Below are 16,875 nucleotides of genomic sequence, written 5' to 3'. Positions count from 1 at the left end.
TGTTTTTGACTTTTAAAATATTTTGCTTTTAAGCAGAAAAAAAGGTTCCACTAAAGAAAGTCCCCAAAAAGGTGGTTGAAAAAGGTCCCGAAGTAGTCCCACCACCTAAAGGTAACTTTCCATCACTTTCAAAAAAAAAAATCTTCTTTAAAAATAGTAACATTACCTTGTGGAAATAAGGCAATTTGTTTTGAATTACCTCAAATTAATCAAATCCGTTTGATTTCTGTGTTTATGTTAAAAACATACACATTTAAAATCCACGCTGTTAGGACTGCTTAAAAAATAGTAACTTCTTTAAATAGTCTGTAGGGTGAAATAATTTCATTAACTGTGGACATCCAATACACCTGGTAAATTCCAGGCTATGATATGAAAAATAAGTTTATGATTGTTTTTTAAGTTCCTGATGTGCTGCCAGAGAAAATAACGTCCATGGCAAGGAGAGAAGAGATTCATGAAGAAAAGAAGGAAATATATGAAGAGCCCAGAGAAACTTATGAAGAATGGGAAGAAGATTATGGGGAAGACCATGACTATTATGTCAAGGAAGAAGGCTATGATGAAGGGGAAGAGGAATGGGGAGAAACTTACGAGAAAAGAGAAGTGACTTATGAAGAAAAACAAGTTATTCATGAAGAAGGTATTTTAATCATCATACAATTTTATTTCTTCTCTTTCCTTGTCTTTATTATAAAGACCAAAAAGGTTTGATCCAGGCAGCATTATTTCATGTTTTTACGTATATTTTTTATTATTATTAATTTTTGTTGTTGCAATAAATTGAACTTTAATATTCTGCCAAGTTTTAACTGGCATTTGATGGCAAGACAAGGACTCTAGTATAGCAAAGTATAGATAGAAATTGATACAGTATCATTTGGTTGCAAATGGACTTTTCAGATTGGGACATCTTTAAAACCTTATATGAGTTAGTAGTTTGTAAGGTTATGTGTTATTTAGTTGTTTTGGATGTTTCTTCTATCATTGTCATGTATTCTAGATAAACTTGACTCAGGTTATATGTTTCACACATAAATTGAGTGATGTTAATAGCTGTATTTTGCAGTTTCTTGCATGCTTTAACTGCCTTAGGTAGTAGTAACTTGTATGCCTTTAGGAACAGAATTTGACTCTGATGAGAAACCATCAAACTCGGAAATAAGCAGAAAATTTTACTGCAACATTTGGATGTCCAAAACTCTGCGTGTTTTTCATTTCATAAACTAATTTCATATAACTGTGTTATAACTAATAACTTTAGACAACACATTTTTCATCATTAGACAATGTTATTATTTTTAAAGTGATTGAAATTCCTAAGAAGCCCGTGCCTGAGCGAAAACCACCAGCAATTACAGCTGAAAAGAAGGAAAAGAAAGAAGTACTTGTTCATAAAGGTATGACTTTCCTGTAAAACTAACAGGAACATGCAGATAAAGGTCTCTCATGTGTCTCCTTCAAGCTGAACTGTGGTGGTTATTCACATCTCCTTGAAAAGGAAAGCATTCTCTTTACGTAGGACAGTGACACCATCAAGGCTCATGGCCACCCTTCTTCTCCCATCTCTTATTTTCAAGAGAGAGAATGAAGAGTGGCAGTAGTGACTGAAGAAAACCAAGGACTGCTGGCTTCAGCTGTCTTTTCTGCTCACTGTATATTAGCCTTTTGAGCCAGTGTATGCTGCACATCCAAGAAGTGTCCTCCATTTAGATCTCTGAATATCAATTAGGGAAGGGTGGGCCTGATCACCTGTTTCACAAGTGCCTTTACTGCTACTGTTCACTGCCAGTGAGCAGTGCAGAGAACAATGCACAGGATGTGCAAATATTGTAACATCCTAAACAAGTAAATACCCAATTCTGTCAGGTTTGTGTCTGGAAAATAATTTGCAAGATGATTTAAAGAATAAATATATCTGAATCACTTACAGTTGTCAAGAAACCTGTCGATGAAAAAGTGGAGATAACCACTCAGAGAGTTGCAGAGGAAAAAGTCAAACAGGCTGAGGGTAACTACAGTTTAATTACCTTAATATCATCTTTACGTGAAAATAGTGGCTATTAGCTGATTTGCATATGCTTTGTCATCATTTAACATGGGTCTGATCAATTTTTTAGTCTTTGAAACCTCCAATAAAAGATTCTGCTGAATTGTTTAAAAGGAAGATAAGAAGCATTTTAGGGCAAAATGCTAAATGTAGATATTTACCAGTTATTTAAGAAAGGAAGTGAGCACAAAATTGCACTGGGTGAAATGGTATGTTTCACTCTAAGGTGAAGATGCAAAAGCCCCGCCTTCCTCAGATTTCCATCTAGACCTGTCTTCCAGGATATCTTGGTTAATTGTTCAGTTATAAAATGAAGATGTATCCTTATTTTCTTGCAAACTACCACCTCTTGTATCACATTTCCCATTCTTCAGTTGGAGTCTGTTGAGCTGCAATTCAATATATGTCAGGATACAACCTGTGTATTAAATTCTATGAGTTACCCAGCCCCTTCAGAAAGTAGCAATAAAAAGAAGGAAACACATTCTGTCTGTTGCTTTGCATGATTCCAAGGAGCCTGACTTAGCTATTGAGTTAGATTATGTATGTCTTGTTTGTTATTTTTTTCAATATCACTGCGAGATAGCTGTAGAATTATTTTTATCTCTTTGCTAAATGTATGACTGAGTAACAAAGTGTTAAACCCTTAATGCCAACAGTTACCAAGAAAGTTCTGCCACCAAAACCTGCCCCAATGATTATTGAGGAAAAAGTTATGAAAAAGGAAGGTAAAGATCAGCATCTTGCAACTGCAGTTTACATTTTCCCCAGCATCCTGTGTGTTCATGTGCTTCTTGTGAATATGTGAGCACGTATGTATGTACCTTGATCTGTTGTACTATTCATGCTGTGAATACTCTGTGTTCAAATAGTACGTGTACCATGCTTTTATCTTTCTTAAAGTCTGTTGTTAACACGTTTGTTGCTAGCCTTTTGATTCTTGTCTAAACAGCCTACAGGATATTGCAAAATGATTAGCTTTTTCTTCATCTGTTCTGCTTGCTGGCCTATGGTTATATAATAATGCCTGAGTGCCCTAAAATTTCTTTAAAGAACTGCCTTTGGAATTCTTCTGATATGCTATTTACAAAAGCCTGTGCATGCATTTATTTTAATTTTTTGGGTTAAAGATGTTTGAGTTATTTGTCTTTAACAGATACTAACTGCTTATGTTCATATGCTTTTTTGTGTTCAGTATTTTACAATATAAATACTGACAGTCTAAATATGTCTTCTAAGACTTCAATGTGCAATACAGATACAGATTTGATAAGAACTCACATGCTGACTGCCACTAATGTGGATCTAGAATATAAAATACTAAACCAAAATCCTATCTTTAAAGTACCGACAGTAGAAACATGGACTGTTTCAGAAGAAAAGATGTCGGTTTCTGTCCACAGAGAGGAAGAGTATTCATATGTCACAGGTATGTACAAAATGAAAACTCTGTGCACCCAAAAAATCTTTCTATCCTACTAGATTTTCTTTTAATCTATTTTTATGTATGTGAAATTACATATTTAGACATATTGTATCCTTGTCTTTCAATATGCATTGCTTCCTTTTGTTCTCTGTTATGTAGCCTCAGTTTTCTTTAGACTGCAATATTTCAACTCTCTTAACAGTATTTAAATGTGGGTTTTTTTTAAGAGCCAACTGAGCGTGAGAAAACAGTTGAAGAAAGATTCTTTGAAGCTGTTTACCCGACTGAAGGTAGATTAATTAAGAATGAGAGGCTAATCAATATTTAAGATTTTTAAAACAATTTTAAACCTGTAGTTAATCAAAACTCACTGTAAGATTTGCATACACTCTTGGTTTCCTGGATTAGATTTTCTTACATATAACCATTTGTGTTTCAGTGACCTTTGTGTACTGGATACGTATAATATCTTCTTAAAAGCTTTTCAGATTTAGTATGAACATTGATATTTCCTCTCCCCAAATTTGGTATCTTAAAAATTTCTGTTGTAGCACATGAGGAAGTCGAAGAGGAAGAAGTAATTTCTACAGAACTTGAGATCCCTCACATTGAAGGTGAATAAATCTTTCTATCCTCATGTGCTCAGTTTTTCAGAACTTTCCCTTTATGTGCCTATACCACTCTTTACTAAAGAATAGCATATAAGAAATGAGATCTTTCCATCTCTTTGTGGCCCTACTGTCAAACGTTCAAGACTTATTGCATTTCTAAATCTAATTCTTCTTTATCACCGCCTTAAATAATTCTTCAAGAGATAAGCCTGTTGTATCTATTTGATAAAACAGCATAGTTTTTGACATATAGTGTCTAATTATCCAGAATGTTGAAAGTAGCCTACTGTGATGCACCAGCTATTTTTACTCTCTCTTAAATGTTCACCGCCTGTCTCTTTAAAGTGCCTGAGATGCCGAAGAAGCATGTCCCAGAAGAAAGAAAACCTGTTCCTGTCTCTAAAAAAGAAGCTCCACCAGCTAAAGGTATTCCTACTGCCCTAGTAAAAACAAAACAAAACAAAACAAAACCAAAACCAAAACAAAACATGAAACCCAGAAAAATACTTTCATCATATTTTTTTTCACCTTTTCTTGAATATATTTATGAATTTACTCTCCATTTGCTTTAGCATTATCTCTAGATGCATTATTTGATTTTTCAGCATCTCCATACTTCCAGCTTTTCATTTGTGCTACAACTTGCTTTACAGCTTGGATTTGTCTCAGCTTTGTCCCTTCTCTTTCCTAACAACCTTGTGTTTGTTATTTCTGTTCACATTGTGTGACTTTTGCAGACAAGAGTAGGGTTTTTTTTACTTCAATAGAGTGCTGTAATGGGTGATAGTTTTGGAATGTTAACACTGAAATTTTATACTGTATTGTAGTGTCTTCCCCATGTAGTCCACTGTATGTCCAAAGGGTTGAAAATTGTATTGTGTTCTGTGCTCAGCTCCTTGTTCAGACACTGTTCTATAAAACAAGCTTGAATTACTAAAATCTGTGTAGTTGATCCAATAACTAAAGCTCTTTCACTTTGACAATGTTTTCAAAGTGCCTGAAGTCCCTAAGAAACCTGTTCCAGAAAAGAAAGTTGCTGTTGCCAAAAAGGAGGTGGCTCCCCCAGCAAAAGGTACAGTGTCTCTTGGATGTGGGCCTTAACCATTCCTGTACTGTTGTTCTGTTTTCCTAGCTACTATTTACTTCTCAATATAAGCGTAAGATAAATGTAGTCTTTGTGTTTCATATTGTTTGTCTGTTCTCATCTCATCTAAGACAAACTCAAAAGCCTTACAGAGATTCTTAAACAAATTTTAATACCTTTAAAGTTCTGAAGTGCCTAAAAAATCTGTGCCTGAAGAAAAACCACGTTTCTGTTCCGAGAGAAAAACCTCCACATGCTAAAGGTGCACTTAGTGACGGAGTGTACATGTACCCATTCAATAGCTTTTAATTTTTTTTTTTAGCCTGTACGTGAATGTATTTGTATTTTAAATTGTTGTTTTATGTATCAACTCTGTGCATTTATAACAGGTTTTAAGGTCACATTTAGGCAGCTCTCTTTTCAGTTAAGTAATCAGTCTTAAATCACTTTATAAGGTTTCCAGAGATTGATTTGATTTTTTTTTTTTTCAAATACATGTTGCTCTTGTCTCCTATCTTCTGTGTTAAGTGTATGGATGTGTTATATTGCGTGTCTTGGTATTCTTAAAAACAGATTAATGACATTCTGTAATACTCCAATAAATCTTTGAAATATAGAATTCCGTTATCTTACATTTTATCTTTTTGAAGTGCCAGAGGTGCCTAAGACAGCTCCCCTAGAGAAAAAAATCGCTGTTCCAAAAAGAGAGGAAGCTCCACCACCTAAAGGTACACTTAAATACCATTCTTTTCCTGTTATCCTAAGCATCTTGTTTATATCCAGCTTTGGTTTTGACTGTTATACAGAATTCTGCTTTTAGTTGTACTTCATTTATATTAGCTATGTATCTTTTGTGTCAGTATTGTGGATAACTGTGCTATAAATGCAGTCTTAAAACACCTGTAATTTTAGTTACTTAATATTATTATAATTCATATCTCTGAAGTGCCAGAAGTACCTAAGAAACCAGCTCCAGAAGCAAAAATACCACAGGTTCCTATAGTAGAAGAAGCTCCACCTATGAAAGGTACAATATTATTAATGTTAATATCATTTACTGTAGTCTTTAGAACATTGTGTTTGTCTCAGCTTGTTCAGCTGTTGTGTTTTGTAAGCAAATTGTGTCCATGTGTAATCTTTTTGAACATTTTTGTTATGTGATGCTTTTGCCAGATTTGCATTTCATAAGTCCTAAAACTAAACACTTTTTTAAAGTGTCTGCAGTTCCTAAGAAACCTATCCCTAAAGAAAAGGTATCTCCTGCTGTTCCTAAAAAAGTTGAGGCTCCTCCAGCTAAAGGTATGCTTTCTAGTAGAATGAAACATGCTGTTTCTCAGCATCTGTTTATATGTTGTTGTCCTGGTTAAACCATCACGGTTGTGTATTGTTATTGGTCATTGATTTGTGCTTCACCTGTGAGTTTTGTTTTTCTGATTTAGTGACAATGAATCATTAAAGTATGTCCTATGTGTTCTACAATACTTATAAAAATATAATTTCTGAATATCAGATCTCTGTTATGTGCTCAGTGCACTTAAGCAATTCTTTGGAAACTTGGATTTAGAGCTTTGCAACATTGCTTTCACAATGGAATTGGAAAAATATATATTTAATGTTATTATTATTCAAAGTATCTGAAGTGATGAAGAAAGCTACTTTTGAAGAAAGAGTGCTTATTACAGAAGAAAGAATGTCTGTTGCAATTCCAGAGGAAATTCCATCACCTGAAGGTACACTATAAACAGACAATACTGGGAAACTTGTGCTAGTCTGCAAGTCTGTTGTAGAGATCAAAGTACAAAAAAACCTCAAACTGTGTTACATTGTTTGAGTTTTGTGTTGAAGGTTTTGCAGACTTGCAGGCAGTTAAGAGCCTGCTGAGTGCCATTTGCGGTTTCAGTATTGAATGCCAGGATCCCACCCCATTGTCAATGGAAACTTTGCCACAATGATCTTTGGACAAGGCTTTAATGAAAGCATAGCGAGAAGTATGGATGTATAGTGTTAAGATTATCCTCTGCTAATTAGGACTTTAACCATACATTTGTCATACTCCTTATAAAGAGCTCTATAATGCTGCAGTTAACAGTACTATTTCCCTCTGCAGTGTTAGCTTCTCACCTGCTCTTTTAGTTCACATTCTCATACTCAGGGAAGGTTAAGATCAGTTGCTTTTAATTAATATATTTGCACAAAATATCTGCTTCAAGATAGCTGAAATCAACATTTTGACTGTTTTTATATCCCACTAATAACAAGCCAGTCAAGACAATTTACATATTCTATTGAAAAGCATCAATGAGTTTTTAAAAGCAGATATGGAAGTGATCTATCTTAATTATGAACATGAAAATACCTATTCATATGGATACATGCAGTGTTAATTTCTTTCTCTTGTAAGTTAACCTTCTACCCCGGAGCAAGTTGTTTTCTATGATACAGTCATGTTCATAGATATGCACATCCCAAACTTTTCTTTCACTTCCTGACCTACCTTTCTCATCTTATTCCTATCCTTCTTACTTTCATGTAGCTGGATCAAGGAGCAACCTCTAATTGTTTGGGTGTTGTTTCTTCCCCCTCAGCTGTTGTGGTGGGGAAGTTTGGAAGCTGAGGCATTCTGATGGACTGACAGTTGGCCAGTGAAATATATGTGAGAGATAGAACAGCACAGAATAGGATATATGGGGCATGGACAAAACTTATCATTAAGAATAAATCATAAAAATATGTGTGCACAGCACTTTCTGTATTGTATGTATATCTGTCATTGTCATATAAAACTTGTAAGAATCTGTCTTCATCTTCATGCATCAGTCTCTCCCTCCCTCCATTCATCCATCCACCAAAATACTAAAACTAATAATTCTTTTAAAGAACCAACAGTTGAAGAATGGGCTGAAGAAGAAGTGGAGGAAGTATCTATTTCCTTTCACAGAGAAGAGATTTCTGAAGGTATGACCACAATTCAGGAACACTATGCAAAACCCCCCCAAAATTATTTTGTTTGTACCAGAAATATTTGTAAAGAAAAAAAATCTTGCTATATAAATATGTTTAATATCTTATAAACTCTGATGATAAGAAAGTCCCTGATTCCTATTACTTGCTTTTGAAAAGCATGGTAGTTAATTCAGTTTTGATATAGTGAAAAAAATTAAGTGTCTCTTGGATACTTAGTTTTATCAGCCTTTTTATTACAAATATTCTCTGTTGGAAGTTCCTCTTCCACGATGTGGCCTGAATGAAGTAAAAGTCCTTTAGAATATCATGGTGCACTCTGAGGCCTCAGACCATTTAATCATAAAATTACTACATTTTTTCCACCTCACAGTTTCTTGGTGATAACAGTGAAGGATGGTAATGTACAGTGACTGACTCCTTCTCCATTACAAGTGACACCATAAAAAATATTTTCAAGGGATAGCTTTAGTCAAGGAATTTTCTTGGTATTTGGAAGAGAAGCTTTCTCAAAGTGAACAAATTCCAACATTAGTGACCTAGTGGACCAAGGAATGGAAAGTGTTGATCTAGTACTTCAAATACTGAGCATTCTAAAATTCCAAAGAAATACAAGATGAGAGCTCACTCTCAGTTCCATTTAAGTTGCTTAGAGTTTTTCCATTGATTTAAGAGGGAACAGGGTGTTTTGAATGTAGATTTTGTAATACCAGAAGTGTCTGTTAGTAAAGCAGACTGCTTATTCTTGTCTTACAAATACTTAATTACTTACCAGGGCCATAAAGACAGCAAGAAATGCCAAACACTTAAACTCAAGTATTTTTTATTTTACTTTTTTAAGTGTCAGAAGAAGAGTCTTACCTCATAGAGGAGAGGGTAACTGTTCCTAAAAGACAGGAAGCCCCACCCACTAAAGGTATACCTTCTTTTCATTACATTGATTTCATTAATTGATTGTTTCGTCACTCTGAGTGTTCTGTTGCTGAAATATGTTTATGTCCTTTTGTGGCTTTTCACTTTAAGGAAATGTGTGTATGTTACAGTGATACTATGCCTCCTTGTAAAACTATATATTGTAATCTTTTAAAGTGCCTGAGAAGCCTAGGAGAGTTGTCCCTGAACCAAAAGTTCCAGGTGCCTCTAAGGAAGCTCCAGGAGTTAAAGGTATAAACCAGTTCCTGATTTGAGTGATGTATCTTCAAGGGGATTATGTTGTCTTACTCTTTTGTTTGGATGTGTTGTGGGTAATGTCTGTGTCCAGTGATGAATGGTTGTCTCATATTCCATCTTGTATGATGAAAAATATTGTTTGTGTTAACTTGGTAAAACACATTGTGATGTGGTAGACAATTACAAATATTGCACCTTAACATTCTTTCTCATCTTCCTTCTTATCTTACTCATTTTTCTGAAGTTCCTGAAGTTCATAAGAAAGCAGTTCCTAAAGAGAAAGTACCTGTCCCTGTGCCAAAAAAAATGGAGGCTCCACCAGCAAGAGGTATATCACTGATGCAAAAACGTTGGGGTTTTTTCCTGCATTTTGTTTTTAGCATATAGGCATGTTGATAAAAATACATCTCATATATCAAATGTCTTAAACATTAAACATATACTTATGTCTGTCAACAATGTAGCCTGTCATCTGTGTTGTCTTGATGAGATTTATGTGTTATTTTATCTTTTATCTTATGCCTGTTGGTGAAATCAATCAAATTCTCTAAAGTTGCACAAACTTTTTTTAAAAACCTGCAGAGGAAAGGGTGCCCACTTCTGAGATAGAAGTTGAAGAACCTCCACCAACCAAAGGTAAAAAACCTGAGAATATTTTTATTATTATTATGGAGATTTTTCTTGTTTCATCTTGCAGTGTTTCTGCTTAAGCATTTTGCTTTAATTTTTGTTCATTACTGTCTGTAATCTCTGTCTGGGGTTTCTCTCTTCTTTTGACTATTTTTTGACTATTTACTCATCTTCATGCTATGGCTGTAAAGTACACTCTTCTACAGTGTCTCCTTTTGGTTGCTGTTGAAGTTTACTTAGCATTTTCTTAAAAAACCAAACAAACTCCAAAACCAAAACGGATTAAGTAGAAAAAACGTAACTATGTCTGCATGTCAAATATTGTGATTAAATATTCTTAAACTTATTATTTTTAAGTGACTGAAGTGCACAGGAAAATTATCACAGAAGAAAAGGTTGCAGTTGCTAAAAAAGAGGAGGCACCATCAAAAAGAGGTATACAGTTTTCAAAGCTACACAACAGAAGTCTTGTTTCAGAATACTGATTTATATTTATTATGTGTAATTGTCTAACATAAGCTGAAATGTTCAGTGTTTGCTGTCTTTTTTTTTTTTTACTTAAAGAAATGTTGAGTCTCTGTATTTGTGTTTTTGTCATCTGATTATGTTAATAAACTGTGATTAATTAAAGATCTTTAAAAATAAACTTCTTTTTGTAAAAATGCCAGCAATGCCCAAGAAGCCTGTGCCAGAAGAGAAAATACCTGTTCCAGTTTCACGGAAAGTGGCAGCTCCACCAGCTAAAGGTATAAAAGTTCTCTTGAAAGTAGAGAAGGTTTCTAAATATCAGATGTCTGTGAGCATCGTGCTCACCATCTCCCTGGTTAATCAAGTCTCTCTTGACGTTATTATATATTAAAAGGACCTTGTCTTCGTCTCTGGAAAGCAATGCAGAAAGTGACAGACAACAGTTACATACCTGCATTCCTTGCATTTTCTAGCCACTATTTAGCGTTATTGATCTCTTCGGCTGCCTAAGACCTTAGGAAAGCTGAGCAAAGACATTTACTCAGTGAAGAAGTTAAATAAATATGAACTCATTTAGGAAAAAAATATCAGTGTTTTAATATTCAGTGAAGGGTTTCAAAGTTAGAAATACATCCTTTGTTTCTATGATTTTTCTTGTGTTTGAAAAGTGATTTTGTTATGTATCCTGTATGTGTGGTGTTTTGTGTTTTAATTACATTCCTGAAAAGCCTAGAAGTAATTATTTATATCGTCCTTTCATCTCAGTCATTCTGTCTTACTTAATGACATGTCAACATGCTGTTTGTTTTTTTGTGTGTTTTGGTCTATATATGTATCTATTAATATTATATGTATTCTTTTAGTAGATATAATTTTAATGTTTAACAATATTTCTGCTGTTGCTAAAATTGCACAGTGTTTCAAAGTATCTAATTTATCTGGTGAATTTATTCCCAGAACCCCCCAAACCTCTTGAAAATGCTTAATGCATATCTAGATAATATGCATTAAAACTTCAGCTGGTCAAGTTCTCCCTTAATTTAAATGTCTTAATGTTTGTATGTCTGATGTGATTTTTGTGTTTATTGTATCTTTGCTGTGTGAATATATACTATTTCTCCATAATAGTTTGTCCAGAATTCTTTTGTATGAACTGCAGAAAGTATGTTATTTCTTTTAGAACTTAGTATTCTTACAATTACTATCTTTAAAGTGCCTGAAGCACCGAAGAAAATTACCAGAGAAGAAAGAGTATCCATTGCTGTTCCAAAAAGAAAAGTATCTCCACCACCAGAAGGTACTCCTGCCCACGGATTAATCTGTGAACAGATTGTCCTCATGCAATACCACCAGAGCTTCAAGCCTGCTGGTCTGGCACCTTTCTTGACATCCTAATGCTAGAATCATGGAATCATTTAGGTTGAAATAGCCTTAAGATCGAGTCCAACCATTCAACTAACACTGCCAAGTCCACCACTGAGTTCCACTATAGTCCCAAGTGAACCTTAACAGAGTTGTTGAGAAGCACTAGGGACATTTTTTTCCAGTTACTCTGGGTGTGGGAGGTGTCAGGAAATAATAACTAGTTTTCTATGAAACCCCAAATGGGCTATAGGCTATTTATTATTGTACATTATATTGCACCAGAGAAAAACATTAACATTAGACTCTGTCTTTGAAGTACTAACAGAAGAAGAACACTGGGCTATGTCAGAGGAAGTATCCATTTCTCTTCACACAGAAAAGGAGATTTCATACACAGGTATGTACTTCCCTTTGAGGGGAAACAGGGCAGCCTTTTCCTACATTTACATTGACATGCTTTCTTCTGAAATGAAAACTTGTCTTTTCATCTTTTCATCTGTTGCCTGCCTGAATGAGGCACTTAGCACAATCCCATATATTGGACTTGTCAGCACAAGGGCTTTGAACAAAGTTCCACTGCTCTGAAAGAAAATTAATTGATGTATCACTTATCACAATCTATTGATTTGTGAAAAATGAGCCACAACATGCCTCATACTTACTACTTTAATACCTGCTGCTGTTGGCAACAGCATTATCATATTAATATAATGAAAGATTAATGCAATCACATTCGTGTAAAGATAAATAATCTACTGGAGAATGATGGGAGGGCAGGCAGATCATGAGGAAGATGAAAGAGGATATTTGACTGGCTTTCTCTAAGGTAGGAGTCTGTCTTGTCTGGAAAAAAAAAAAAAGAAAGGGTAAAAGCAGGATATTAAATATAAAAAGTTCTCCCATGTGATATTAAATAGAGGGCTTGTAGCTAGGACAAAAGAATCCAAAGGAACTTGAGCTTCCTGCAAGGGCACTCATGCACAATCCAGTTTTTATTATAAAATCAACCAAAGTTACCAGTTCCAAAAAGTTTTAGTGCAAGATTTAAAATGCAGACGTATCTGGCAGTTAAAATTAAATACCAAGCAGGGCTCTGCCAGAAAATATTTAAAGAGCTGGTCAGTCTTCACATTTACCCCAGAATAACACCTGCTCTAGCAAGCATCAAGACTTGTGGCATCCACTCATCTATGCTCACTGCAGCTTGTCATGAAGAAAGCATGCAGAAGTTCTCAAGTCTGTCATTGACTGAATAGATTTCATCTCTTAAGAAGATCAGAAAAGATTGCCAATCTGTTAACAAAATGCCAAAGTTATTCTCTAAATAGGCAAGTCTACTAGTCTTTCAGACATCAAAATGCTGAGCTGTTTTTCTGTGCAGTTTCCAGCTATATAGATCAAAAATTTCCCAAGACGCTTGCCCAGAAGACAAGGCTCATGCATTGCTGTTCTAAGAAAGAGAATATACTGTTTAAACATGGTGTGCATTATTTCCTGAACAAATCTTAAAATCTGAACATATTCACACCTCCATCTTTTGGAAATTTTCCTGCTCTTGTACAGAATGTCTCCTTTCCATGCCTGAACAACAAGCTACTTTGTAAAGCAGTCAGTAGAAGAGGAAGAATACCTTCCTCTCTGAGCAATTAATTAGTTTGCCTTTCATTAACCCAGAACTCTTATCCATTGTCTGTCACTCACAAAGGTTTTCTCTGTGTGTTCCCTTCATCTAGAGTTTCATATGAAAATCTTTTGCTACCAGTAAGTGAGGAATCTTGATCTGTTTATTACCAAGGTAGAGCAAAGTGTCACTGCTGTGGAGAACTGCTGCCACAGAGGACAGTGGGATTTAGTGCTTTTCTGAGTGGCTGAATTTGGACTTTGAGTTCTGCCTACTAGCAAGCTTAACTTCACTGCTGCCAGCAGTGGATGAAGCAGGAACCATATCAGTTGCTTATATTAGGATCTTGAAATCTTTGTTGTTATTCAATTGAACAGCATTCAAATTCCATAATTACATGTCAATAAACACTCTTGTCTTTTCCATGTAACTATTTATTTGCAAGATATCTTTTGGTGCTTCTTCTCAGGAATATTTTTGCTTTTAAACACTTAAAAACAATTCTTAAATGTAAATGTACTGTATCTTTTAAGTGCCTGATGTACTGGAGAGGGCTACCATTGAAGAAAGAGTACCAATTTATCCTCCAAAAAAAATTGCAAGACCACGAGACAAAGGTATACTGGATAGAGTATTGAAATATGTTATAAATGTTTTTTGTGTCTTGTATGTCCCAGTGAATACATATTTGTTTTCTATGACATGTTCTTTCCTTGGTCTAATTCTTATTTGAAAATGCCATGTCATCCTTATTATTAGTAAGATCTATGTGCTAAATTTTAAGATTCTTCTAATTGATATCTTTTTAAGTGCCTGAAGTACGCAAGACAGTTGTCCGAAAAGAAAAAGTGTATGTTGAAGCTCCTCAGTATGAAGAGATTCCAAAATACAAAGAGGAAGAAGCCACCAGATATGAGAAGGAAGTAATCCATTACAAGGAGGAAGTCCACCATTATGAAGAAGCTAGTCACTATGAGGAAGAAGTTCCTCAGTATGAAGAAGTTCCACAATATGAAGAGGAGGAAGTCACAGGTTATGAAGAAGAAGCTGCTTATTATGAAGAGGAAGGTCCTGAATATGAGGAGGAAGAGTTAGAAACTCCCCAGTATGAAGAGGAGGCTCCTCCACCAGTTAGAGGTATACTTTAATTTTAGGATTTGTGTGAGAAAAAGTAGTATCTTTTAATTCTGTTAATGTATCAAAGTTTTGTTTTAATATGTTTGAGTGTGCTTTACAGTGTGCCTTTTCCAAGATGTTCAAAGATTAGTATGTAGTTTAGAAAATGTGTGATGTCTTTATGTGTACTCCTTACTATTACTTCTATACATTTAAAAGTTTCGTGTCATACGTGTTTATTCCTCTTTCAAAAAGTCTGTGTAACCCACTCAGAAAATTTAACTGAGCTGTATTTTGTCCTCCTCTGGGATCCAATTTTACCATCAGACTGTGCTTGAAGTGCTTAGAAATGTTTATGAGAATTCTGCAATCACAGACAAAAAATACATGCATCTAGAAAATAGGTAGGATACTTGAAAATAAGTGATTAAGGAACACAAGTCACCTTGACTTCCTCTCAGGAATCTTCAAAAACTCTATAGTTGTTTATTTATGTTTTGAATGAAATAATATATTTTAATGAAAAGCAAAGATATAAAAGTTGTATTAGATTGCTATATGTCAGTAGTCTTGATTTTAGGTGTTTTCCTTAGGATTAATTTTGAGGTACTGATGTGTCTTTTCAACATTGTTAATGCAGGATGAGCATTACTTAGAGAGAACAACTAGTTCATGCCAAGATCTTGCTAATAAAACTTTTCTGTGTCTTAATATAAAAATGTAGACTAATTATAGCCAACTTTCCAAAATTAAATAATAATCTAAGAGTACTTAAAATTCAAATAATTCCATAGTGTCTCTTCTCCAAAAAGAAATTCAGAATATCTGTTCACTAATTAATGAATGCCAAAACTATATTTAATACTGCACAAGAATCCACTGACATGTTGATTAGCACATTTTTCCTAATAAAGAAAAGGCCAGACTGTAACCTGCAAAAGCCAGGTTAGTCCTGAAAAGGAAGATGAGGCCTAGCTAAAATTTCTTTTTACTCTATCATAGTAATTAAGTTTAATTCATATGTGCTCCAAACTTTCCTCACTATGCTCAGAGCCAGTGGAGTTACTCTCCTATCATTAAAAAATTGGTATGGTTATTTCAAGGGTTCGGAGTACAAAAACCTTTCATGCATTTTAGATGAAACCTTTTCTCACTGCAATCATACAGATAATCTGTTGATTTTGGCAGAGTCAGGATTATTTTCTTTTCATCTAAATAAATCACTCACAATTTTACTATTACCCCCTCCCCAAAATGTATTATGAACTGCTGGGTACTTATAATGTGTCCATAATACCCTGTTTGAAGTAAATTGATTGATAAACTTGATGTGCTTTTTCTAATGTGTAGTAAGCCTTGGAAATTTCTGAGTAGGAAAATGTAATCAGCAATAGATACTCAATATATATACAAAACTGCCTTATTCAGCATACCACATGCAGCCTATTCCATGCCTGAGAAATGTTTGGATCACAGCTCCAGGGGAAAATAAGGAAAAGTAGTAAATGCACTAAATACCCAAAGAGTTGTTTATTACAATGTTTGTAATAAACACCCAAAAACTAGAGGGAAAAAACTGTATTTTTGCATGCTTCCCCACCAGGGAAGAAGTTCTTTAAATTCTTTAATAGCAGGTTCTAAAATGTCAAACTCTATCTTAACTCAATCTTTTGATTGAAGTTCAAAGCAGTTTTATTGATGGCCTCAGTGATTCAGCAGGGAGAATGGACATAAAAGCAGCTAATATGGTCTGTTTTCTGTTTGTTTTGTAAAACCATGTTAAATTGTAACTATGTTTTGCATATGTTTTTGTGATGCTTGTTTGCTTTTTATGTTCCTGTTGTTTTAGAGGTAAGTTCCTAAAATATTAATGGTATCTTTCAAGTGCCTGAGGTTCCCAAGAAGCCCGTTCCAGAGGAAAAAATACCTATTCTGAAGAAAAAAGAAGCTCTTCCAGCAAAAGGTATATATTGTCTCTTTATGTTAGCAGGCAGCCTCTGAATATCTATTTCATAGTATTTGTTTTTGATGCCTTGATTATTGATCATTACTCTTTTCTATTCTTTTTTGGAGAGAGTTCTTTATATGAAATGTTTGTGCTGCTGCCTTTTTAGTTTAATTTCTGCTTTGAATAGCTTGTGAATTACTTTTTATCCAAAAAATGTTTTTTAAGTGCCTGAGGTGCCAAAGAAACCTGTACCTGAGAAGAAAGTCCAAGTGCCGAAGAAGGAAGCTCCACCAGCTAAAGGTAGATGAACTTGTAATTGGCTGTGTAGGTCTTCTAGATTTCATTTATCTTCTCACTTGTTTTAAACACTTGGATAGTAAAAGGATTGTTGCTTTTAAGAGTTTGTTCACTTGTTCATTGTACCT

At 34.6% G+C, this 16,875-nt stretch overlaps 1 protein-coding gene across 1 annotated transcript in view; it reads left to right on the top strand.

The window, feature by feature from the left end:
• Nucleotides 1-16,875, top strand: part of TTN (titin) — a 248,597-nt gene that overhangs the window by 90,809 nt on the left and 140,913 nt on the right. The window contains exons 109-133 of the mRNA XM_009996323.1: nucleotides 34-111; nucleotides 404-643; nucleotides 1,308-1,400; nucleotides 1,934-2,011; nucleotides 2,277-2,340; nucleotides 2,687-2,778; nucleotides 3,246-3,479; nucleotides 3,704-3,766; nucleotides 4,028-4,090; nucleotides 4,433-4,513; nucleotides 5,082-5,159; nucleotides 5,822-5,899; nucleotides 6,118-6,198; nucleotides 6,345-6,470; nucleotides 6,803-6,901; nucleotides 8,049-8,126; nucleotides 8,974-9,048; nucleotides 9,222-9,296; nucleotides 9,547-9,630; nucleotides 10,290-10,367; nucleotides 10,601-10,678; nucleotides 11,581-11,697; nucleotides 13,920-14,003; nucleotides 14,197-14,523; nucleotides 16,676-16,750. Of these exons, the coding sequence (XP_009994625.1) occupies nucleotides 34-111; nucleotides 404-643; nucleotides 1,308-1,400; nucleotides 1,934-2,011; nucleotides 2,277-2,340; nucleotides 2,687-2,778; nucleotides 3,246-3,479; nucleotides 3,704-3,766; nucleotides 4,028-4,090; nucleotides 4,433-4,513; nucleotides 5,082-5,159; nucleotides 5,822-5,899; nucleotides 6,118-6,198; nucleotides 6,345-6,470; nucleotides 6,803-6,901; nucleotides 8,049-8,126; nucleotides 8,974-9,048; nucleotides 9,222-9,296; nucleotides 9,547-9,630; nucleotides 10,290-10,367; nucleotides 10,601-10,678; nucleotides 11,581-11,697; nucleotides 13,920-14,003; nucleotides 14,197-14,523; nucleotides 16,676-16,750 (2,619 nt within the window). The remainder of the gene's footprint in view (nucleotides 1-33; nucleotides 112-403; nucleotides 644-1,307; nucleotides 1,401-1,933; nucleotides 2,012-2,276; nucleotides 2,341-2,686; nucleotides 2,779-3,245; nucleotides 3,480-3,703; nucleotides 3,767-4,027; nucleotides 4,091-4,432; nucleotides 4,514-5,081; nucleotides 5,160-5,821; nucleotides 5,900-6,117; nucleotides 6,199-6,344; nucleotides 6,471-6,802; nucleotides 6,902-8,048; nucleotides 8,127-8,973; nucleotides 9,049-9,221; nucleotides 9,297-9,546; nucleotides 9,631-10,289; nucleotides 10,368-10,600; nucleotides 10,679-11,580; nucleotides 11,698-13,919; nucleotides 14,004-14,196; nucleotides 14,524-16,675; nucleotides 16,751-16,875) is intronic.

This window comes from Chaetura pelagica, unplaced genomic scaffold (genome assembly GCF_000747805.2).
Source record: "Chaetura pelagica isolate M959 unplaced genomic scaffold, ChaPel_1.0 scaffold3, whole genome shotgun sequence".
NCBI classification, from domain to species: domain Eukaryota; kingdom Metazoa; phylum Chordata; class Aves; order Apodiformes; family Apodidae; genus Chaetura; species Chaetura pelagica.
Note: the sequence above shows the minus strand (reverse complement) of the source record. Positions and strands in the feature narration are given on the sequence as shown.